The sequence below is a fragment of the Vidua macroura genome, chromosome 12 (assembly GCF_024509145.1).
Source record: "Vidua macroura isolate BioBank_ID:100142 chromosome 12, ASM2450914v1, whole genome shotgun sequence".
Taxonomy (NCBI): Eukaryota; Metazoa; Chordata; class Aves; order Passeriformes; family Viduidae; genus Vidua; species Vidua macroura.
In genome coordinates this window covers 10,598,682-10,622,686 of record NC_071582.1, presented here as the reverse complement: position 1 = coordinate 10,622,686, position 24,005 = coordinate 10,598,682, and the positions used below count along the sequence as shown (strand labels likewise).

The 24,005-nt window shown below is 38.7% G+C and overlaps 1 protein-coding gene across 2 annotated transcripts; it reads right to left on the bottom strand.

The window, feature by feature from the left end:
- Positions 1-2,120: 2,120 nt before the first annotated feature.
- On the bottom strand, positions 2,121-23,367 carry AP4E1 (adaptor related protein complex 4 subunit epsilon 1). 2 transcript variants are annotated; one of them, XM_053988733.1, is made up of 21 exons: positions 23,206-23,367; positions 22,789-22,860; positions 21,803-21,926; positions 19,592-19,665; positions 18,132-18,253; positions 17,198-17,357; positions 16,547-16,713; positions 15,897-15,970; positions 13,697-13,819; positions 13,499-13,608; positions 13,097-13,236; positions 11,714-11,826; positions 11,456-11,574; positions 10,447-10,749; positions 9,775-9,889; positions 9,273-9,408; positions 8,442-8,697; positions 7,136-7,714; positions 5,626-5,810; positions 4,777-4,934; positions 2,121-4,329 (listed from the first exon to the last, which is right to left on the bottom strand). In XM_053988733.1, the coding sequence occupies exons 1-21, from the start codon at positions 23,365-23,367 to the stop codon at positions 4,169-4,171; spliced, it is 3,453 nt and encodes a 1,150-aa protein (XP_053844708.1). In that variant the 3' UTR covers positions 2,121-4,168. The 2 variants fall into 2 exon arrangements, with proteins under 2 accessions (XP_053844708.1, XP_053844709.1); XM_053988734.1 differs by having other exon boundaries at positions 22,789-22,856; positions 23,206-23,281.
- Positions 23,368-24,005: the final 638 nt, after the last annotated feature.

Below are 24,005 nucleotides of genomic sequence, written 5' to 3'. Positions count from 1 at the left end.
CTTTTTGTTTCCTTTTGATTTATTTATCCTACCACCTCTATTGTATCACAAGCACATGTCAGCAGCAAAGAGCAGGTACCACAAAATCTCACACTTCCAAGGACCTACTTGCAAGTTTCCCATTATGTATTCAGCCCAGTTTAGCTTGATGTGATTTAAGGTAGATAGAAGACCTATTCCTGACAGATTTCACAGCCCTGTCCTAAACATGGAGATGCTGGAACCTACCAGAACATTTTAACAGGAAACATTTACTCTCATGTCCTTATTCCCAGAAAAGGCAAACTGTTTCAGCTGAAAGAGCTCAGGATTTGCAAACAACTCACATGGCAATTATACTGAAAGCAGTGAAATACTGGCACAAAGAGAAAACTGACAACTACCTTAAAATCAAAGTTTAAAGCAATCTCCTTAAGTGGTGCTTTGAGCCTTCCTGCTGGTAAAACATTTCTGTCAGGTTAATTTTATTAATCATATCATGGCAGGACACAATATTCTTTGCTTCATCACTGCCAACTTTATTATATAAAGACAAGAATGCTAATGTTTAAGAAACTCTCGTGGGAGTGACCACTTCTGACATGTTAATGAAATGGTGCCTGTGCCACAGAGCAGCACATCATACTGAACATGTGATCTGATTTGTGCTAGAGAAATATTCTCAGAGACAGGCACATAAATAGCTGGCCCTGAAGAGAACCAAGCAAAGCGCAAGTTTCACCACACAACAGAAATGCAAAAAGCAAGTTTTAACTGGATGACTTAAGCAGGTCTATTTTCGTTTTTACATAAATCAATGCCAGAAAAAGACCACACACAGTCTTACTCACACAGAAAAAGATAATAGAGCTTTTTATGGTGAAAAACTACTGGTGGGATTCTATAGCAGAGAAACTTTTCCAATACTTAGAAACCATCAATGTCATTTATGAGCTACTTGCATGTACAGGAAAACCTCAAAATCCTGCCATCCATTACACAAATTTACTCTTTTGGGTCCTTACAGAATGAGGATTTGGGAATACTCAGTAGAAAGTAATACAATCCAACAGATTTAGTCTGTATCTAAGGAAACATCCTGCCTCATACTGCCATGTTGCACTTCCTCCAGTTTTCCTACTGAAGTGTTGGTTTCAGTAAAAGCCTGAAAATACTTGGGATAAGGAGGTAGAAGCTGACAAAAGAGTTGAAATATGGATCCAATACAATCACTTTCCTGCTGACTCCCAAATGTCCAGAATTCACAGGGCACACAGCAGTAGAAGAGTGAGGCCTCCTGATACCCACGGGTTTGGTGCAGTCCCTGTTAACCTGCCAGCTCAGCACGACTGACTGGCCTCTGGTTGCCTCTTCAACCAACTCCTTCATGCACACTGGTTGTGCTCTCTTCCTTCTAGCCTGCTTCTCTGCACCTTATCTCCCTTCCTGGAAAACAGGTGCATCCTTCAAGATCAACCAAGTCACAAAGAAAAGTAACTGTAGCACTATGGAAGATAAGGATACTCACAGACTTTTCAAGACAGAACTAGATGGAATAATATTCCTTTGCAGAGTTACCTCTGCAGTTCTGTTTCTGAGACAACTGGATGCTCAAGATCAGAAGGATTGCCAGCACTGAAATGCTGACATGCTAACCCTGGGGGTTCTGCAGGGCCTGAGCTCTCCAGCTCAGCCAGGACTCCTGGAACACAGCAGCAGCTTTGTTACACCAAACAGCCTCATGGCTCAGCTCAGCGCTGCAACCACCTTCAATTCAGCCAATGTCACACTTCCCAAGCTCCCAACTCCACGGCACTGCCTTATGCTTGCACTGAACTTAAAAATATGCTGTTCCTGTCAGCTGTGAATAACAAGAAATACTGAAATCTGCTGTGATACCTAAAAACAAAATCACACTCTGGCAGTATTCCAAAAAATTGGATAATGTGAGCTGGCACACAATGCTGCTTAAAAAGTGTAGTCCTTCAATGTTTTGATATCTCCAACTGAAAAACAAGACATTTGAATTATTAATGGATTCAAGACTTCTGTGATGTTTCACTGATCAGATGCAAAGAGAAACAACATAGAAACTAGTTCTTAATATACAGAAACAGTGCTACATGTGATGGAAAAGAACATTTAACAAGTATCAAACTTTTTTTTAATAAAACTGAATTTTATTAAACTGCAAGAAATGCAAATATGGTGATAGATTCAGAATAGTATTTGTTGGGCAATCCAAAAATAATGACTGACACAGGTACAATTCCCTGCAAACTCCTTTAAGTGATGATACCATAAAGCAATTAGAATCAGAATACTGACACCTTCACATACACTATTCATACAGTGAGAAAGGTTACAGAGAACATTACATTAACAGTAGAAGGCATTGTTGTCTTTGCAGTTCTTTGAACACCAGGACATCGAACATCTCCTTGCTGAAATGGTTTAAATGCATAGGCCACAAACAGATATTTGTATCAGAGTTCCTATAATTACAGAAGTCCAATTGCATAACACAAGTCTGATTTACCAGCAGGGAAACCATCTGCTGGAAATTATTCCACTATAAATCAGTTTTCATTTATATAAACTGTCTTGAAGTGCCAAGTAAACATTTAAGTATGCAGAACATTAAATATATTTACACTTTCAGTGCACTTTAAATTCCTTAGTAAGAGGGTACTGAAAGAACAATAAAAAAGGAATTTTGCTTGGATGGTTATACTTGTGATAACACAAGTAACTTGACTGAAAAGAAAAATTGCTATCAGCACATTAACATTCTTACAACATTTCATGAACATTTACCAAAACATCAAAGTAAAAGAATACTTTATTTCCCTTTACAACCAGTGCTTATCAGGTGAGAATCAGTAATGCTGACATGTGAGAATTTCCTTGTTACTATTAAACACACAAAGTAGAGAACTCCACCACAGAATCCCTTTGTACCATGTCTGAACTGTGTGTACAATCTTGGATGCTTAAATAGAAAACGTGACCAGCTATAAATAATACTAACCAGTACTAATTTTCATTTAGCATCTAAATAAATTAAGATTGCTGGATTTTCAAGATTGTGAGGTTACTTCAGGAAGAGGAGACAATCTGCTCAGACACGTTTTCCACATTTGCTGCTCTGATTTAATCCCTCATGCTTTGCTGCAGTTCCCAGGCATGCACACACAACACAGACACATCTCTGCAAGTCAGACATTTGATGAGTCATACTGAGGCTATAAATAATTAGAAGTAAAAATAAATGGAAGTTTTGCCCTTGTGAATTTTCAGGAATTTTGGCCAGATTAAATTTATAGGGTCAACTGGAAAGCATCAACATGTTCACTACCCAACAATCAAGGAGTCACTGTGTCCACAGCCAAGTGCCCCTGCCTCAGCCATCTCAGAGCTGACCCACATGGAACTTGATCTTAGACATGCACAGATACTCAGTGACTGTCACAGACCCCTATGGAAAGGGAATGTGACTGAGCTATGGGGCAGGAAGAACTGCAGACAGGAACTAACCTGAAGGGCTTTAGCTAATCCCCCAGGAGGTGCTCCCAAACAATTTCACATGCCTGACTCCTATCAAAAACCTATTTAGATGTTATCCCTTCCATGGTAAATATCAAAGATCATGGGAAGTGTTTTGCTCCCTAGAATCTTTTAACTGTTTTAAAACCATATATTTGTTGCTACATAAGTCATTTTATATAACCACTAATATGGGTCTTGTTGCCAGCAGTGCTTAAAAATAGCTTTAGAAAAATTATCAAAATAAAATTAAATAACCAATCATGTCTGACCTCATAATGGAAATATGTTTTCTTCAAAATCATATTTAAGTAGTTGCCATGAAGAATAAGTGTTGGCATCTATAAAAGCTGTGTAATAAAAATAAATACTTTCAGTCATTTACAACAAAATTAATATACATGTCACTTACACAGGTAACAATACTTTAATGTACTGTACAGTCCTGAGCATGTTTTTGCAGGGGTAATTTAGGTCACCATTTTCCCCCCCACAAGTCCACTTGGACATTGCCAGCTGGAAGAAAACTTTTAATACTTGAAGAAGCAGTATCTTAGTTTAGCTTTGGTAATTATCTGTGCAACTGTATGAATCTTTGACTTGCTTTCACACACCAGACAGATTAAGGCAGGCACTATTGTTCTCAGGATTCCTCCATCACCTTCTGACACTGATAGAGCAAACCATCCGGAAGAGCAGCACAAGGGGATCTGAACCACAGGGCCAGCATCCCTGAGTGAGTGCGGCAGTGCAGCAGGCAGGGCACAGACGGAAGGAGCTGGCAGGCCAGGATTCCCTCGTTACCTGAGAGACCACAGGAGAAAATGAAGGAACAGTTAGCAAGCAACAACTGCTACAGCAGACTTGATAGAAAATGCATCTGTCACACTCCATGTCTGCTCTTTTCCCCTACTCTTACCTCTAACTCATGGAACACATCACCACAAATCATGCCAAAATCCCAGCTTTGTATTTGTCACAGAGCTTCATTCCCTTTTTGTCCATCCCAAAACTCTTCACAGTGCAAGTTTTCTCCTTTGTAAAATCCACTGTTTGCTGAACATTTGTACCTTTACATCACTTTCCCACAGATCCCTGAGTGAGGGGGTCCATGAATGAAGTCCATGGGACACCAATCCCTTGTTTACCATGCTCCCAAACATTCCCTCCCTTAACCTGTAAGATACTCTCTTCCAGGTTTTCCTGGGACAAATTCTCCTGTGAGCAACCCTACAGTGTACTTTCACTTGCCTATTACATCAACTCTGTGGAGTTTCAGCTTCTGTTGCAGTGTATCCAGGGCTGCTGGAAAGGAATCTTGGCAAGATGACATTTTTATATTCTGTTTCACATCATTGGAAAGAGACAACCACAGCTTCCCAAAGTCTTCTGTAGTCATTTCCATTGGCCTAAAAGGAAGTTCACACCACATTTCTTAGCCAAATAATATATATAAATCAGAGTATCTTTGGTCTCAAAAAAAATCCTGTATATGGAAGTAACTGGACAATAGAGCACACAATAAGTAAATATGTATTAGTCTAATCAAATCTCTCCTCTTTCCAGCTTAACATTTAAAAGATGTTTCTATGCCTTGCTTTAGATTTCTGAATTTAAAAAAAATAATTTTCAAATTTCACTTCAAAAGAAAAGTCTGTTGGACAAAGGACACTTGTTTTTTCCTACTCCTAAAATAAATGCAGTGTTCAAAAATGAAAATAAGCTTTCTTCTTCCTCTGCAAAAGTCAACCTTTTCATACAATGTTCTGATTTCTGCATTCAAAACACTTGCTTCCTCTTGACATGTTTACATTATGCCATATCTTAAAGCATCATGTCCTTCTGTTCTCTGTTCTGTTAGCCTCCTTAAAAACAGTTACAGTCAATATTCTCCCTGCATTTGTACTTCTTGTATTTTTTTTACCCCTTTTCTGCAAGTGTAAAACAATCCTTTATTATCTTTACCAGCCATCTCAGATTTGAACTAGCTGCTCAAGGTGAAGCCTTATATTTTCATAGTCAATACCCAAATTATCCTACCCTTGTCTAATACTGAGTTGTATACAAGTGTTTTTAAAAACTGCAGCTTATTTTATTTACCTGATGAAGTCCACCAATGAAAAAGTTACTGAAAATTCAAGGCGAGTTTCCATCTCTGACTGGTAACTAACAGAGCCAGGAAGAATTGCCTGTGTACAGACTTGGTTCATCCTCACACTTTTCTGGCAATGTTCCACACTTTGAGCTTCAATTACAGGAAACTGGGAGGTGGCACTCTCCAAAATCTATATAATGTCATAAAAGGAATAAAGAATATAAGTCTTGCTGTCAAGTTGTGCAAGTGATTCAGATACAGCTATAAAACTGTGTAAGTGCCTCTTATTTCTGTTGATTTTTCTTGGAGTATTTGACAAGTGAACAGAGCTACCATATCTCATCCCTCATGAAGGATAAATCAGTCATTAACACCTACAAACATTCTACGAGATGCATTGCACCAGTGAAACTGATCTCTGACAATTGGCTTCTCCCAGCTCCAAAGAACTGCACCAAGAACCAGAATTCAGTAGCTCAGTCCCAACATAAACTAATATACAAGCAGCATCACATCAAGCTATACAGCAAAAGCAGGAAGTTGAGAAAACATCCCTAATAAAAAGAAGGATTTCTAGATTACTCAACAGTCCCTGGCTCTCCAAACAAACTGGTAACAGAAATTCTATGGTGGTGGTCTGGGTGGGAATTTAAGTGAATGACAAGAAAAATCTAGACAAGAGATGCTCACTCTCTGTCAATGCCAAGACAAGTTTGAGTCAAGTCAGAAATGGAAAGGGACTCCATAACCAATTAGCAGTTCCTTGATTAAGTCAATTCTAAAAGAAACAATCCACCTAATTATTTTTATCCAGTTATCACTTGGTGAGTTGTTTAATAATTCTGCACTTCTTTTAAGCAAAATCTGTGGATTGGCAATTGGCAATTCCTAAATATCTTTCCAAATATTTAAATGAAGTTTTAATTATGACTATTAACATGCCTTTACCAATCATATTTAAATCCCTAATGTAGCCAATGTAAAAAAAAAAAAAAACCGATCAACTCCTCTGCACCCTCAACTAAATGCATGAGAGTGAACCATGACTGATGTCTTGGAAAAAAAAACTGAAAGAAGTTTACACAAATTTGGTGTCAGGAAAGCATCATGTTTGCTTATCAGGTAAACACAAATGACTGCACACCCAGAGAAAAGAAAGCTACACAGTGAGGTGAACTCAAGTCATACCACTCCATGCAGGAGCAGTGAGGTTTGCATTTGGTTTAGTCTTTGCATTCAGAATGGAAAAATCACACATATTCGTTACACAGAGGCAAACAAAACCAAGGTGAATTGAAGAAGTGAGAGGCTAACTTTTATAGCCAGTAAGTTTATAGCAAGATTTCTTTCACCTCCTTTTAAAGCTATGTGTAACAAGTGTACCACAGGTTTTAAGGAAATACTTTGGAAAAATGCATGGCTATCACATTAAACCAAACACTGCACAGTTAAATGCAAGCAAAAAGCAAGAAGTTCTAAGTGAATTTAAAATACAATGGAAACAAAGTTTCTTACCTGAAAGTGTTCTGTTTCTTCAAACACTAAGTTCACAGCACAAAGTGCAGAAGTGGTTTTATTTGAAACAAAAACAATGAGCAACAGAGAGTCATCTGTCCACACCTTACATAAATGCAGAGCTAAGGCATCACTCTGACAAAGTGTCACTACTTCAGAGTGAGGAAGCTCCTCAAGTTCTTCTGGTAAGGAAGGAACCAATGGTGTTTCACTGGCACTTTCACACTGAGCACTTGAAGAAGGCTGAAAAATTTCCATATTGCTATCAGCAAACAAAGATGACTGTGACAGCCTGTTAGCTGAAATTCTGTCATCCAGCACAGATTTTCTGAGGGACTGAGGTGTTTCAAAGGCTAAATTGTCTTCTACAATATCTGAAGAACAAGGGGAAGCTTTCCTTAACCTTGTGTGCATACTTCCCTCAGAGTCTTCCACATTAATAGGTACTGTATCAAGTAAGGGACCAAAATCTGAAGCAGCACTGTTTTGGAAGTCTGATGCCTCCTCATTCAACTGTTGAGTTTCATTTATCTTTGATTTCCTTTTGAACTTCTGAGTAACTGTGTCTGCTTTGCCCATCTGAAAAGGAAAGAGAACAAAAAATGGGTGGAAAAGTTCCTATCAACCAGCTGTGTTACTGTTAATACCATGTAGTGAGGAGGTGAGGAAGGACCAAGGAATCTAAACAGATTACAAATACAAACAGATTCCAAACATTTTAATGGATCCAGGGGTTTGCTGTATCTCTTACAGAGTACTAAATTAGCTTATAATGCAAGAATGACTCAAGATCCTCTTAAACTAAAAGCTCTTATTAAATTAAGCAAAGGTAGTATCTGGTTAACCAGTGCTAAGTGCCAAGATTTGAGCTGGCTAATATGATGCCAGTCTTAAAATATTACCTAATAGTGAATTCTTTTATGTTCCACATACTACCATACATAAATTAAAAATGATCTTGACATAGGGTGTCAAATTCTAGCCTTACATCCAAATGAATGGTGACAGCTCTACAAGGCTGGCTCAAGGAACAGTTGTTCAGGAAAACTAACACTAAAACTTGGAGCACAACAGAGTCAAGTTCCAGTTACCAAATCAGATCTGCCTCAGAGGTTGCTTCATCAAGCTGTTTCAGGTTTCAATAAAATATCACACTGCAAAAGCCATTCTCAATAGTTTTTAAATTACTTTTGGGGGTGGGGTTGTCTTATCACTAATTTGATCTCCATTTGCATACAGGTATCTATAATTCTAAATAAGACCATATGTAAACTTTAAACAGTTAAGTCTCAAAAGAATCACTTACCAGGCTGACACCAGCACTTGATCCCAGCCCGATGAACAAAGTTGATGCTAACTGCTGCTTCTCTTTGTCTTCCTCAGACAGGCTGGCACCTTGATCAGGCTGCAATGCAGGAGGTTCCCCCACCTGCCCTGCTAATAAGCTGCCACAAGGCACTGTTTGTGGCTCGTTTCCTTTCCCTGTTTTATCTTCTTTCTTTGGAAGGTAACCTTCTTTTCCCCACAGCTTACGTACTCCCTCAAGTTTCAGAGTATTTGTCCTAAACAGGCAAACAAAACAAAGCAGGATCAGCCATATGACAATGTCCATAAAAACATGCCAACACTCAAACACCATTCACTACTTTGGTGCTTTGACAGACAAGAGTGAGCAGTAAAACATAAAGATTCTGGAAAGGTTTCCTGCATACCAGTTTAGTAGAGTATAAATGAAGTTATTAATTTGTATGAAACTATGGATATGGAATTAATGTGTAGTGCACTAAAAATAAAAGAAGCATCTTTCACTGCAAACCTTAGCCTCACTTTTATCTTTAGAAAAAGAAAGACAGCTGAAAAAATAGTAAACAATGTAATCATCAGGCAATCCTGCCCCAATTTTACTGCACTATCACCTCAACTCAGTCTGTGGAGAAAGTGGCAGAAGAGTCTGACCACATCAGCTGTTTTCCTATTTATTACACAGATGCCCCCACCTGATTTTCTTCTTATGTGACACAGGTTTCCAAGTTCAACTGCATGCCTTCTAGTTCCATGCAATGAAGCAACAAAAACCCATGATAATGACAAGAACAGAAGCTTAAATGTACTTCACTTCAAACAGAAATTAACTCACTCTTTGTGCCCTGTCTCAGCACTATTCCCAGATATATCAGAGCCAAAAGATAAACCAGTGGGGGACTGTCTGCCAGTGACACCAGATGAGGACACACTTGAAGCAAAGGACAATCCATAAGGTTCAAAATTCAGAGCTGCAAGACAAACAATTTTAAAATTACAAGGAGGCATAAAAAAAGTAAGAATTACATTTATTTTCTGAAAATAGATATCCCTGTACTGCTGGACGTGTCAGGCTTTCACTTTAATAATCCCCATAAATTTCAAATCCTCTAAGTCAGCAAGGATTACAGTAAGACTTTCTCACCTACAGAACAACAATCTATATACATCAGCTAGACAAAGGTGGAACTAAAATATAAGTTGAACTTAGCTCTTGTCTACAGACAAGAGCTGCGTTGAGATACTATTATTTTAAGAAGATAAATTAACTGTTCACTTTAATTGTTAATACTTCTCAGGTAATTTACCAGTATTAAATAAGTGCAGTTAACTGTCACCTTTTTCCTGAGAAAGTTTCTCCTCTTGTCTCTGGTGATGAGGCTTATATGGTGCTGCACCATGACCAAGTCCCTCAGCCACAAACCCATCCAGAAAAGATAAGGAAGCATCTACCTACACAGGATTTAAAGGAATGAAAAGGCAATGAAAATATTTGCTCTATGTGAGCCAGATGTTACCAGAAGAATATGGTGTCTTATCAGCAAATCAGGATCTTCATGTCACATCTCCCATATCTACCAGTTAAGATACTATATAGACAGAATGTTCTCCATCATTTACTGTGGAAATTTCATGGTCAAAATCAGTAGTTTTTAAATAGGGGGCAAACCCTTTGAATTCAAAAGCAGTACTAAAGGCCTCATTAAAGCAGGCCTACCTCATATTTGAAAAAAACAAAAGACAAAATAAACCAGTGTATGAAATTATAATTTTGCTAAAAGTTACTCCAGCTTACTTAACTAAAACACCATGGTTCTTTATCTTCCAGTACAGAACACTATGATTCATCCCATATGCCTGAAAAAGTGTTTCTGGAAACTCACTTTAAGCAGACTTGCACCCAGTGAGAGCTGCAAATACCATTCATTTTGGAAATACCTTTTTACCAAAATATTCATCCCCCTGGACTCCAAAGAGGTTCACGAAAAAGAACATGGAATGTGTCTTACCACCAGGTCACTGCAACTAGCATCAAATGGAAGCAAGCTTTTCATCAGAGCTTTGTCTTCACACAGATGCTTCAATTCAAAGGCATATTGTCTCAGGCATGTATCCAGAGAGCTGCTGAATTCTTGGATTAGTTCATCCACTGTTTTTGAGCAGGAAGTGTATGATGCTATCTTGGTGACTGCAGCCATTATCCACGCTTTAGTTTCTGAAGTAACAAAAGTCTTCTTCAGCAGGCTGTGCAGCTTTGTCAAAATAACTTCTGGATCAACATCTGTAACAAGACTGAAATATTCTCCCAACACCTGTTCACAAAGAACAGACAAAATATGCATTTAGAGCAGTGCTCTCAGTTTTGAAATTGGATTATAGGATTAAATAAATAAATCCAATAAAACAATAAATCCATCTCACATTCAAGAAACTATTATTTAAACATGTTCCAAGTTATTTCTTCACCATGTTGTGTTTCACATGTCAAAAGGTTGAAGTGACCTTTGTGTTCACCTCAACAGACTCCAACTCTTGGCTTTTTAATAATCAAATAACTGTCTTGAAAAGAAAGCTAAACATAACTAGGCCCTGACAAACCAACATCTCCTCAAACTGCAGCCTCTCCCCTGGGTGGGAGCTGAAGCTTCCCCAGGGATCAGATAACACCAGAACAGCACTTGGCCAGTCATTTGCAGGGCTACAAGAGCATTTCACAGTCACATCTGGCTAATTTAGATTTAGACAGAAAGGCTCTCAGTATGCAGTCAGATTCAGGTGGCTGCTAAGCCATTCCAACAGTCACCTGCATAAAAGGGAGCAAGTCAGCTTTTCCACAAACAACAAGTTAATAGTGCTCAGTCACCAAAGAAATCACTACAATAGATTTCAGCATGTTAGCTTGACTTTAAGTAAAAGTGACTAAAAATTAAAATTTAATAAATATTTATTAAAAACTTTATCACCTTTGACAGCTTCCTCAAATCTGTGTACAGAATTCTGACCCTGTCTCTACCTTACCCAACTCATAACTTGAAGGAATTTCTGTGGATACAATTTATCTTCCTCCTCAAGTAATGCCAAGTAAGACTGTACTGCATACATCCGTAGCTGATGATCTTCTTTTTCATCATCAAATCCTAGACAGAAAACAGCAGTGTCTCTGTGAAACTCAAATAACATATCCTACCAAATATTTCAAAGTACATTTTAAGAAAAAAAAACAAATCCAGATTATTAAGGAACACGTCTAATTCTTCAAAGCATGTGGGGAGTTACCTTCAGCCAACAGCCTCAGGAAGTTGTTTGGGATATCAGAATGCACAACATCACCTCCAACTGAGAACACAGCATTCATTGTCTGGATGAACCACTCGTTGTTAGGGGCATACGTGTCCAGATGTTAAGGAATGAAATGCTAAGGCATAACTTTTTCTTTCTTTTTTAGTGTATTTCCAGAGGAATGCCCATCATGATCTCCCCAGCAAGTTGGGGATCTGATGGGCAAATATCAGCTCCACCTAACTAAAGAGGAAATATTCCTGTATCTTTTAGGAAGTGTTTCCTGTAAACATAATGAAAACTGGTGATCAGTTAGAAAAGCCTGAAGTTACTCTGTTGAAAAAGTTGAGTTTATGCAGGCCTCACGCATTAGGAGCAGATATGTTCACATTTGTCCTAGTCTATTTTAAGCTCACACTTGTCCTGTGCTAGGCTTCCAGATTATCTTTTGTTTACCCAGCACCACTTGATCAATGATAACAAAACAGTTCTTTTCAGCAGTGCTTTGCTGTTGATTTATCAACTTTACAAAAACATTTTAAAGCACTCCATATAAATCTGCACTGGTTTTTTTTAATATATTTTACTTTTGATCAGCCTTTGCTTACTTTGAAAGCTGGCTTTTGCCTTCTCTCAGACAAGTCCTGAAAACACACAGTTAATGAATGGAAATTTTTAACAGCACGGAAATTTCAGAATTACTGCATCGTTTTTGCATACTGCAGGACAACAGAGCTTTTTTTAGTACAGTACTCCATGCCAAGCACTGCACAAACAGGATGATAAGGCAGCTCTCTGTTATCAAAAGCTTACAACTCAAGATATCAGACAAAAACACACACAGAAGTCAGGCAGTGGCAGGTCTAACAGTAAAGCCCATCATAAACCAAATCCCTAATTATTACCTTCATATTTTATGGCTTTTTTTTTTTTAATATTTTCTTTATTTCTATCAAAGTGTGCTGTTCTGAAAATCCATACACCAATGAAGAGTTCTATCAGGGAAGATCAGTCCCACAATTACAGAACAGCACCACAGGTAGCACTGAGACATCTCTCTCTATGCAGTGGTATAAGGCTTCAAAGTTTGAATTTAAAACACAAGGTTTTAATGCTAAACTCCAAAGCCAGAATTTGTGTGCAATTAGTTTCTCTCAGCGAAACATAAGAAACACTGTAGTCATTTTTGTATGTGCTTTCTTTTGTATACTTCCTTTGCATTTGAAAGGATGGGAAGCACAGCTCTAACACTTCCTACTTCACAAGATCATGAAAGATGCTTTGATAGGTATCAATGCTACAGGTGCCTGAGCCCTGACTTCAAAGTTTCAGAAAAATAAAAGGATATTTCTCAGCTAGTTCAGAAAAATAAAAGGATATTTCTCAGCTAGTTCTGCTATTTTTCCAACTAAGCTGATGATAGCATATTCTTCTTGGCTTTCTTTTAAGTAGTCAAGCATCTTCTGGACTATGACAGTTACATTCTGCCCATTTGTAATCCTGTAGAGAAGTTCTAAAGTCTGAAAGAGAAAGCACAAAAAAAATAATTCGTTCTGATGACTCAAAAAAAGAAGCAGCAAAACAGCAGCTTTAGAACACCAAATTGAGCAACTATTCTTAAATGAAATACACTGCTTCTGTACACAGCTTGTCACATCAACAGTGTTTGTAACTGCTCTCTCACCATTATGGAGACATAACATTTTTATACTACTCATTTTACAAACCTGATTTTCCACCTTAACAATTACCTCAATTTTTAACATTTAGAAATTCACTGACCTCCCTCTTAATAATGGGATCTGGATGGTCCAGACATTCAATTATTGTCATCTGGTGCTGAAGTGCCAGGTTTGGGTCCTGCTGGATAACATAGGTCAGAGCCTTTAAACCTGGAATGTAAGTGATTGCAAGTGATATAAAGCAATGCTACCACTATGGCCAAAGTAAAGACAGCATAATGAAACCAAGTATCCTTACCTAAGTATTTCAAATTAATTTTAGGTGACAAAACAAATTTTCCAATGCACTTGGCAGCCTTTTCAAGTAATTCCAATTTGGGATAAATGGTATAAATTGTTTGGACACATTCAAACAAGATGGCTGCAGGAGGAGAAGACACATAATTAATGTGCATTGAATAATTCTATAATCCAAAATTTTTAACAAACAAACGAGCTCAGTGTTCCTCAAGGACTGGCAGTGCTATCCCACTCCCACTGAATCTAACCAGAGAGTACCATCTGGCAGAAGGAAAAGCAGGTAAAAGTCTATCTCCTTTAGTACATACATGTTTTAATTAGCCCCTGCATACAACTTTCTGTCCTTAAAGTTCTTCCAACTTTGAAGTCTCCTACAGCTGCTCAAGGCATTGGACTGGGACAGTCTTCAGAAAGCCAACAAGCAACTATAAAGGATTTGAGACAAATTATTTTTGGTAACTCATACCATTTCTTAGCTACTAGAAACAGTCCAAATCATCCCAAGAATATTGTTAAAAAAAAAAAAAAAAGAACCAATGAAAAAATCAAAACAGAAACAAAACCAGAAAAAAACCCAACAGCTTTGTACAGTTGCTTGAGGAAAAATCTAGAAGTAAACTGAACAATACACAAAAAGTAATTACTCCTTTATGGCAACAATTTGGGCAAAGATTCAGACCAAGTTAGTCTCCCAAGTTAATTAGGGCTTAAAATCATCATGTTGTTCTTGCAAGTCAGTGACTAACTGAACTGTCCAACAGACAACCCCTTCTCTTCCTTAGCCATTACAGACTAAATCTCAAAGACTAGCACACAACAAAACTGCCTGTAAAACATGCCATAACCAATGACTTTTTATAAGAAAGAGCAATCACTCAGAATTATATTTTTATTTTGTCTGGAATTGTCAACTAGAGTTTTATAAAATGCTTGCCATAGGTGAACAAAAACTGCATACGTAAATTCTATGTTTTTGTACAAATCATAATGAACTGCCCACTTTGTCCCTTTAAGTGCTCAAAACAAATCTAACGTTTAACTCTTGGCAAGTGCAAACAGTCTGTATTAAAAGTCAACACACCTCCCAATAATTTGTATGTTCTTGCCTAAAAGAACAGAAGCAATCAGCTGAATACTCTAAAACATCTGACAGATGCTTCATTTATTATTTACTAAAAGAGAATACTTCCCCAAAGCTCCCCTTTTCATGGAAGTGAGGGTTATACAATGCTTTACTACATATGTATGATGTTAGACATCTTCAGCTTTGAGACATGTTCCTTTTTTGTTTCACCCCTCACTGTTGTTTTAAGAAAGTATCAATTTTCACTCTCCATTAGCACAGGGACTCTGGCACATCTGCAGGGCTTTATTTACAATTTAAAAAATGGGGTGGTAGGTTTTTTTAGTAGTGAAACAGCTTTTAAAGTATGTTTCTAGAGCATCAGAACAGGGATTTTGGGGAGGTATTCAGACCTTGGGAGGAGAAGACAAAGAAAAAAGACAAATTGCTCAACTTTTTAGTAGGAAAAAAGTTAACAGTGCAACAATTTCTTTTGCTTTGTAGTAGCAACAAAACCAGCTTTCTCTACTGAGAAGACAATGAACTTCTACCAAAATGAACCTTCTGCTACGTTTTAGAAATTTTCAATTGAGACAAGTGCCAAAGACATCCTTTCACAGGCAGCACAGTCACTGAACTCTGGAGGTGTAATGTTTATTAACTGTGCCCAGAGGAGAAGCCCTACAGAGCTGCAAAGAACTGACAGTCTCCTTCCACACTATTGCCTTTCTCAGGGCAGTGAAGAGAAGTCGAAGCATTTCTACCACACAGAGATGTATCAGCAGGATTTTCTTTTATTGCTTATTTCAACTTAAGCAATGTCCAATAAAAGCTTTCATGAAGCAGCTGACTTTGAGTATTTAAGGGCAGGGTCAATGCAAACACAGGATAAACGCTTTTGAGCCAAAGAGAATTCCCCATATATAGATGTGTTTTACTTCAATGATAAAAAACTAATGCTGTACAGCAATGCATCACATGTGCTACTATTTACTAGATGGACACTTGAGAATACAATTAATGTTAAGACTATAATCAGATTTTTCAAAAGTACTGTGTAATTATTTTAGCATAATTAACTACTCATTTTCTATCTTTTCAAATATTGATAATTACATAAAATAACCTTACCCACCATATGTAATATTATGATTGATCTCTGCTCTTCTTAAAGATTCATCTAGAACATCATACATCAATTCACTTGTCCTATTTAAGAAAATATTTACAATTAATTGCACCACTAATAAGCATGTAATCTTATTTTGCCAAACAGTTCAAAGCTATTATTGAAACCTGTAACACATTATTCATATTCACAAATTTGCTATAACACAGCAGAGCTCTATAACATGATCCTAAATGGCAATTAACAGGATGCTTGAAGCTTTCAAAAGAAACATTTACCATACTATAAGAACAAAACACTTCCCTTACTGCTTGCATAAATAAACAGGTCAGTAGGAAAAGGATCACAGACAACTGGGTCCTCACAAAACAAAATGGCAGCACTTTTTAAAAATAGCTTTACTCCAGATCTTCACTTTTATTTGGTAACATTGCAATAGAAGTCCCAGTAAAATTACATTTTAATCATATTCCACAACAATCAATTGTTTAGACAATCCAGAAGCTAAGAAACTACTTTTGCAGAAATTAATCTGCTCACTATCTTGGTTAAAAACAAATGTGCAAGAATTTTGACACTGAAAGCCTCTTACAGTCTATGAGGTGCAGGCTGTTACTGCACTTCAAATTATTAATTACAGAGAAAAATCCAATTACCTTGGATCATCTTTTCCCAACAGCCCCAAAATTCTTAAAAGTTGGATTTGTAACCATGGTGCTGGCACACTGTGATAGTTGAAGTCAGCAGAGAGCTTTCCTCCCACCACCTGCTTCAGGATGGTTACAAAACTCCCAGTCAAGTCCTTGTATTCAGATGAGTTTTCCTACATAAAGAAAATTAAATTCAACTCAAATATTTCAATACAGCAACTCAATAGTAAAAATAATCCACAACTTGATTAAGATCAAAATATCTACTGATGCCATCATTTCTTTAAATCAGACTTGCTCTCAACCCTCAGCACCCATATGCTCTTCACTTTAAGCCTATGCTCTTTTCTCACACATTTGCCAAGGGAGCAGGTGTAACACATTTACAAGGAAATTTCCCTTTAACCCACTGTAGGACTTAGATCCACTAGCTAAGGACCCAGCAATGCTGAGCATTCAGATCCTGGAAGAAGTGGATCTGCCCAGCTAAATGAAGGACTGGCAGAAACAAACGTAACACACGTCTACATAACTTAACTTTTCTAACTACTACAAATGAGTTTTTTTCTGCAAAACCTTTGTAGAGCACACTGTGTATTTAAAATTTAAGAAATAATTCTAATTTTAATTAGAATTTAATTCTAATTTTTTGCCTACCTTAATCATTTGCAGATAAATATGCAAAGAAGCAGCCATGACTCCAGCATCTCTGTCACATAAAGCCTTCCGGAACTTGTCATGGATGTGCTGAACTTGATTAGGAGCAATGAGATAGAATTTGTATAAAGCTTGAACAGCTTTTCTTCGGATAATTTCCCTGAAATGAGATTTACACTTAACAAAACAAGTGTACTTAAAGTACTTGACTTTAGAAAAAAACTTGCCAGACCCCAGACTGTGATTTGTAGATATGAGAACTTGTGTTTTACACATTGGTAACAAATGACTCTGCAAATACCACCTAAGCAAGGAAGTGACAAAGTCAAGTTTAAAGCCTAATAGGGATGGATGTCAGATTGATGATTTAAAACAATGTTCACCAAATCAAAAATTAACTAGGCCATGACTCATCTGCTGTGATCCAAAAAATACATGTCTAGAAGTTACTGAATTAATTCATTCTGCAATTCCCTTTTGAATCAATAATTACAGCATTTTTCTTTATTTATGGGATATAGTAAACTACAATTCAAACAAATCAAGGGTATCCACAGATACATCTTTATCAGTTTCTCTAAAGAGCTTTATGAAAAAAGTAACAGTGAAGTTCAAGGATCTGGAGCTGTTTCCCCACCTACTCAACAAACACTTCTTCATGCATATTGGTTAAAAGGACTCCAGCAAATAAATTCAATTACATTTACCTATCCACACTGACTATGAGAAAATTTGCTATCTATTCAATACTCAGTCAAGCTGTAAATGAATGAGACAAAAATCCAAGAAAAAAACACAAGGAGAGGATTCATTTCTAAAGGTGATGATTAGAAAAGACCAACTGAGAGAAGAAACATCAGTTTACGAAAACTACCTACAAAATTAAGTTATTCAGCTGTACAAGGCCATTTGAAATTCTGTAATGAATACATACTTAGAATGCTGAAGCTTGTCTTCTATTAGGGGCAGAACAGCTGGAATCATCTCCCGTGGAAAGATCTGGCTGACAACAGTTAATGCCATGCACACCTCTACAAGATTAGTGCTCTGCAAGTCCTGTTACATAAAAGAAAGCAAATTTTTCCTGAGACTTTTAAATTCCACACAGACATTGCCCAAATCTTTCACCAGCAGGCTGGACCTATCCCCCTAGAGCCCACCCACAGCCAGCATCCTGCTCACATTTGAGAGGAGCCAGCTCTCACTGAGCTCATCAGGCTCTTCTCCTCCACAGGAAGAGGGAACAAGCAGCTCCTCGCACTCATCTTACAGAACTACATTCTTATTTTAAATGTGTGCAACATTAACACATAGAGCTACAATCAATTTTTATTTACTGAAATGACTGCAAAAATATGTTCACTCTCTATCTGGATCAGGGAGATTAGTCACTTCCCACAGAATTCAATAGTACTCTCTCCACTGCTTTTGATTTAGCCAAAAGAATTTTTTTAAAATGAGCAAGCTCAATAATACTGTCAATTACCTATCCGTACACTAAAATATTACCTACTTCCTAAGAAGCAAATGCAAATTACAAGTAACGTTCTACAAAACTAAAAATCTCAGTCTGTCCTAAATACAATCAAATATAGTAGGTATGGCTCACTGTAACCTTATATCAAAAAAAACCCAATGGATGAACTTATGAAGACTACAATTACTTTTCAAAACAAATTAAATGTGTGAGATTTCTAGCTGATATAACTTGCTTGGTTCATCTCTCCCAGATAGGTTTCAGACCTTATTTTGGTTTAATTCTTTGTGAGTTTCAAGCTATATTTTTAAATATTATGAAAAAGTTTCCAATCACAGCAACAAAACAACCATCACTTTCAATCTGTAATTTCTGGGACTTTGGCCTACTGCAGTAAAAAAGTAAACATTACACAGAAAGAGTTATAATAAGTCATAATTGCTCCATGTAAGAGACATCAGTAATAGATTTTCAGTGGCACTCCAAAATGTATTTCCATTTTCTGTCAAAGTCATCAGATGAGCTCAGAGAAGGCAGCAGACACTGCAATATGCATGCACGGCTCCTCCTGGAGTTGAGAATGTATGTAGATTGGCACATTTATAAAGTAAAGTTTATGGCATATCTCCTCTGAAAGAACTTTTAAAATATGGCTTTAAGAGCAAGAACATCAAGATCAAATTAAAAAGGCAGGGAAAGGCATTTCAGACCGTCTTTGCTAATCAAAGTAATTAGATGTTGTGAGACACAATGGGAAGAATTGGTCCAAGTTTTTCACCCCACAGCCCCCCCCACCAAGCTGCAGCCAAAGCTCTCTGTTCAACCAGGTGTCCTTCCCCACTGGCTCATCTGGCACATGGAAACAGCCTCTCCTGTGCCTGTAAGATATTTTATTTTTTCTTACAAAACCACTATACCTTCACAACAGTGTTCACAAGTAGAAGCAGCAGCTCATGATTTTCATGTAGAAATAGAGAAACTGCCAAGTAACCTACAAAAGAAAGCAGATTTCATTACTATTTTCAAGCAATAAGCAACTTTATCACAGAAACTTTAAGACTATGTGTAACACAAGAAGAGTTAACTCAGTTACAAAAACCCAACAAAAAATCCCTGTAGGGTAACAGTTGCTCCTGTTTAAAATATCAAGACTCTCTTTTTCCAGGCAAATCAGTTACATTTAAGTTGCAGTAAAGCTCAACAAATAACAGCTAAGAATTCATAAGCTGTGAGAAATAAGACACATTACAATAGTTTTACAGCTAAAGAACAGTCAAGAACACCATTCTATTATAAATCACTTCCTGGAAAACGAACGTCTTCTCTGCACAGGGAAAAGTCTATTAATTTTGGACTACACAACACGAGTGCACTTCCTAATAGCTGTTTTTTTTTTTTCCAAATAATAAAATTACTCTTCAAAGGAATTTTATACTCAACTTGGAATATACAAAAGTAAATCTAGCATCCTATGCCAAGAACTCCTATGTTATTTTTTTAACAATGAGGAAACCATTCCAGAACCCAGGAAAAGAAACGTGCCAGCAACTTTTTTTTCTCCAAGGCCCCTCTCTGCTTTTAAACTAAGGGACTTCAGTGGGGGGGTAGGGAGAAGTATGATACAACTTATAGCAAGAACTGTACTTCAGAGAGAGATTTTAGAGAATTCTTGGTTCATACAGGGCTTGGGGATCAAAATTAATATCTTGAAAATAAATTACTGTATTGGCTGGGCTATCAGCTGGATCTATCTGCTTATGATCATGGCCATGATCAACTTAGCACATACAAAAAGGGAGAGCTCACTCTCCTGAATCAAGGTTCACACTGGGTAAAGGAGTCACTCATCTTGACCAGCTCAACTGACAATTCCTCAATACAAACCCGGGTATACTGACCAAGAACTGAGAAGATTACCCTCATATATCACATGTACTTGTAAAACAACAAAAAAAAGAAACCAAAACACACACATACTCTCTTCATAAGATCCTTTTATCACATCAAAGCTTAAGGGCACTTTGTGTCCAGAGAACTTTAAGCAACTGACATTAAAAACAAAACCAAAAAAGTGCTGCTTCACCAAACCTTTCTCAAAAAGAGCCCTAGTAAGGAAAGGGCTCAATCTGATTAATAACAAGACACACTGGCTCTCGACACTTACAGAAGTCACAAAGTTTTCTTCAAAACAGCTTATCACTTGCCTTCCCAGGCTTGGCGAAGACAAAACTTGGCAATCCCTACCAGGGCATCTGTATACTGACTTTCATGACTCAGGGAAAAGCAACTTTAATTCATCACTTGTAATGGATTCTCTCAGAAACACCAATACTTGAGTGGATGATCCAGAAGAAATTCAAACAAAGGATATCAAACAAGCATATCCCACAAGACACTGCCTTCCTTCTGTGCATGCAGACATGGTATTGCTTGGAGTAAAACCATTTTCTCTGCAAACAAGAAGAAATGTCTTCACTAGGCAGCTGAATCAGCAACTGCAAGGAAATTCTCTGGATGACAGAGGCTGACAGATACTTCAAACTACACCTATTGGAAACAAGTTTATAGCCACGCTGGCAGGAAAGGAAATCAATCCCATGAAATCTCAAAGAAATCTGAACCAGCCTTCAAGATTTCTTTGGGAACTTCTGCCTCTATGCTGTAAGAGCCTCCCTATTTGCCTCATTCCCTACAACTCTTTCAAAAATAAAGAAAAAAATCCTACAAGCATCAAAACATAAAATCTTGTCTGACAGAACCATCTTCATCTAATCTTGCACTAGTACTTGGAAAATAAACCAGATCCTGACAGAAATTCATTTTCTGCTTGATGTGTTTAACAAATATTCTCTTAAATTATTTGTTTACTGGTGCCACAATTCAAAACAATGAAAGAACCGATGATTCAAAATAAATTCATTTCCCTGCCTTCTGTGCTGCAAGCACACGCAGAGCACCTCACAAGTGAAGAATTTAGATAATTTCAAAAAGTAACAGACCATGAAACAAGACCAAGAAAACAGAGGAACATCTTAAGTAGGTTGTATTTGACATGAATTATAAATCCTGAAAAACTTTAAAACTGGGAGTTTGAGAACATTGTAAAGGCTACAGTTTCATGCACGTACCAACTCTCTTCTCCAGAAGATTCCCTTGCTGCGCAAGTTTGATCGCATGGATGTATCCAAAAGAAGACTCGTAGCCCAGCATTTCACAATAGATGAGTCTCACCATGCATTCTTTCATCAGTCTCTGAAATACCAGAAACAATTTATTGAAAATTTTAAGTCCAACATGTTTTATGCTCTTCTTCATTGCTCCACTGAAACAGAGAACTTTATCTCCTAGAAACACGTGAATTCATGCATTTTCTAACATCTCAGTATTCACAATTTTTTCTTTGCCATGCACTTCTTCTGCAAAGCAGTGTTAAATTTCTGCTAAAAAGGCAGAACCTCCCCTATTCTACCCCTAAAAAAGTTCTTATTTTGATTAGTACGCATGTGATCAACAGTAGATTAACTATGACGACATAAAAAATATTAATCATCTGAAGCATTATGATGATCACACTGTTAACACAAATTATTTTTTACCAATTACTACTCTGACTTAGGATGGTTTCTCCTACTACATGCAAGATAAAATTTCATTTTTCCCTTCAAAAATCCTCACTCATGGGACTGACATATGTATTAACTAATTCAAACCAGAATACATCATCTCCTGAAATTCAGACACGACAATAGTGCATACAACAAAGCACAGCTTCTTAAAAAGCACGAAATAATTGTAAGAACAATGTCAGCCTGCAAAGAGCGTTATTTGATGGAAGCAGCTCATCACCTAGCTTTGCTGTCTGCATTACTTCAGAAACTACAGAATGATAGTAGGGTCATATTGTTAGAGTTTATTCACATCCATCAGAATCACAGTATTCTCACCATTTTAACCATGCTGCAAAACCATATGTATTGGTACTTTTTAATGCTGATGATTAAATATCTCTAATGCAGATAACCTGCACATCCACCTGTCTTATAAAGAGTGAGAACACTCTGTCCTTCACCTTCGGTGTGCTGTTCCACAGCCTGCAGCTACTAACAGAACTTACAAGTGTTGTGGTGGGGGCTGAAACTGTTGCTTTCAAACTGGTTAGTTCCTGCTGGATTAATTTTTCTTCTTCCTAGAAAAATTAAACTTGTTTTAACCTCGCATAGATGTCACAGGCAAAATGCGAAAGAAGAACCAGAGGAGACACGGTCACTCAGCGCTGCCCCTCTCTCCTCAAGGCAGCGTGTGCCTGTCTCAGGGCCGCTCGCCTCCAGCACAGCGGCCGTGCTTGCCCGGCCCGTGCCCCAGAGCAGCAGAACGCGGCCACCCACAAACACGGGGAGTTTATCGGGGGCTTCATCGTGGGCTCCCGAGCTCAGCCCCGCGGCCGAGGGGAGACCCCCGGGGCCCCCAGCCCAGCCCCGCGTCGGCTCCCCCGGGGCGGGAAGGGAGAGGAGCCCGGCCCCGCAGCCCGTACGTGCTTGGAGGTGAGCGCCGTGATGCTCCGGATGAGGCTCCCGAGCCGGGAGGAGGCCGATACCCTGCCGGGGCCGCCGGCACCACCCAGGCCGGCGCCCGGGTCGTGCTGCCCCAGCAGCCCGGGCAGGGCGCTCAGCGTCCGCTCCACCACGTCGCTCATGCCGGACCCACCGCCCCCGGAAGAGCCGGGCCCGGGCGGCCCCTTCCGGGGCGGTGCGGGAGGGGCGGCAGAGCCGGGAGTGGCGGCAGAGCCGGGCGAGGCGGAGCCGCTCCCCGGCCCGCCCCCAGCCCGGCTGGGCCGGGAGGGGGAGCTGGAGCCCCGCGTTCGGAGCGGGGCAGCCCCTGCGGGTGTGGCGGGCACGGAGCCTTCGCCCCCGGCGCTGCCCTGAGGGAGCGCGGCCCGGGCCCGGCCGCGGGAGGAGGGCGGCGTGAGCCGGTCTGCCCGCGGGGGCTCCTGCTGTCAGCATCACGGAGCAAAGACATTTCAGCGGGGGTTCCGCTGAGCGGCGTGTGCCAGCTTATCACAGAATCCGTTCCGTTCTGACCTCAGAGACCACCGAGTCCACTAAACACCACCATGTCAACTAGACCATGGTGGCACTGAGTGCTACATCCAATTTTCCTTAAACCCTTCCAGGGACGGTGACTTCACCACCTCCCCGGACAGCCCATTCGAATACCTAATCAACCTTTCTGTGAAGAAATTATTCCAAATGTCCAATCCAAACCTCCCAATTATGAAAAATATTATTCTTAAAGAGTGGGTGGAAACATCAGGAGGTCTGTCGTGGCTGAGAG

Bases quoted from the DNA above. Each gene is read 5' to 3' on its own strand.
- AP4E1 (XM_053988733.1), bottom strand. From the start codon at position 23,367: ATGAGCGACGTGGTGGAGCGGACGCTGAGCGCCCTGCCCGGGCTGCTG. The intron at 21,927-22,788 runs GTAAGTTCTGTT...CTGGTATTTCAG, and splicing joins CAGCCCCCACCACAACACTT to AGACTGATGAAAGAATGCAT. The intron at 13,609-13,696 runs GTAAGGATACTT...CTTACATTCCAG, and splicing joins AATTAATTTGAAATACTTAG to GTTTAAAGGCTCTGACCTAT.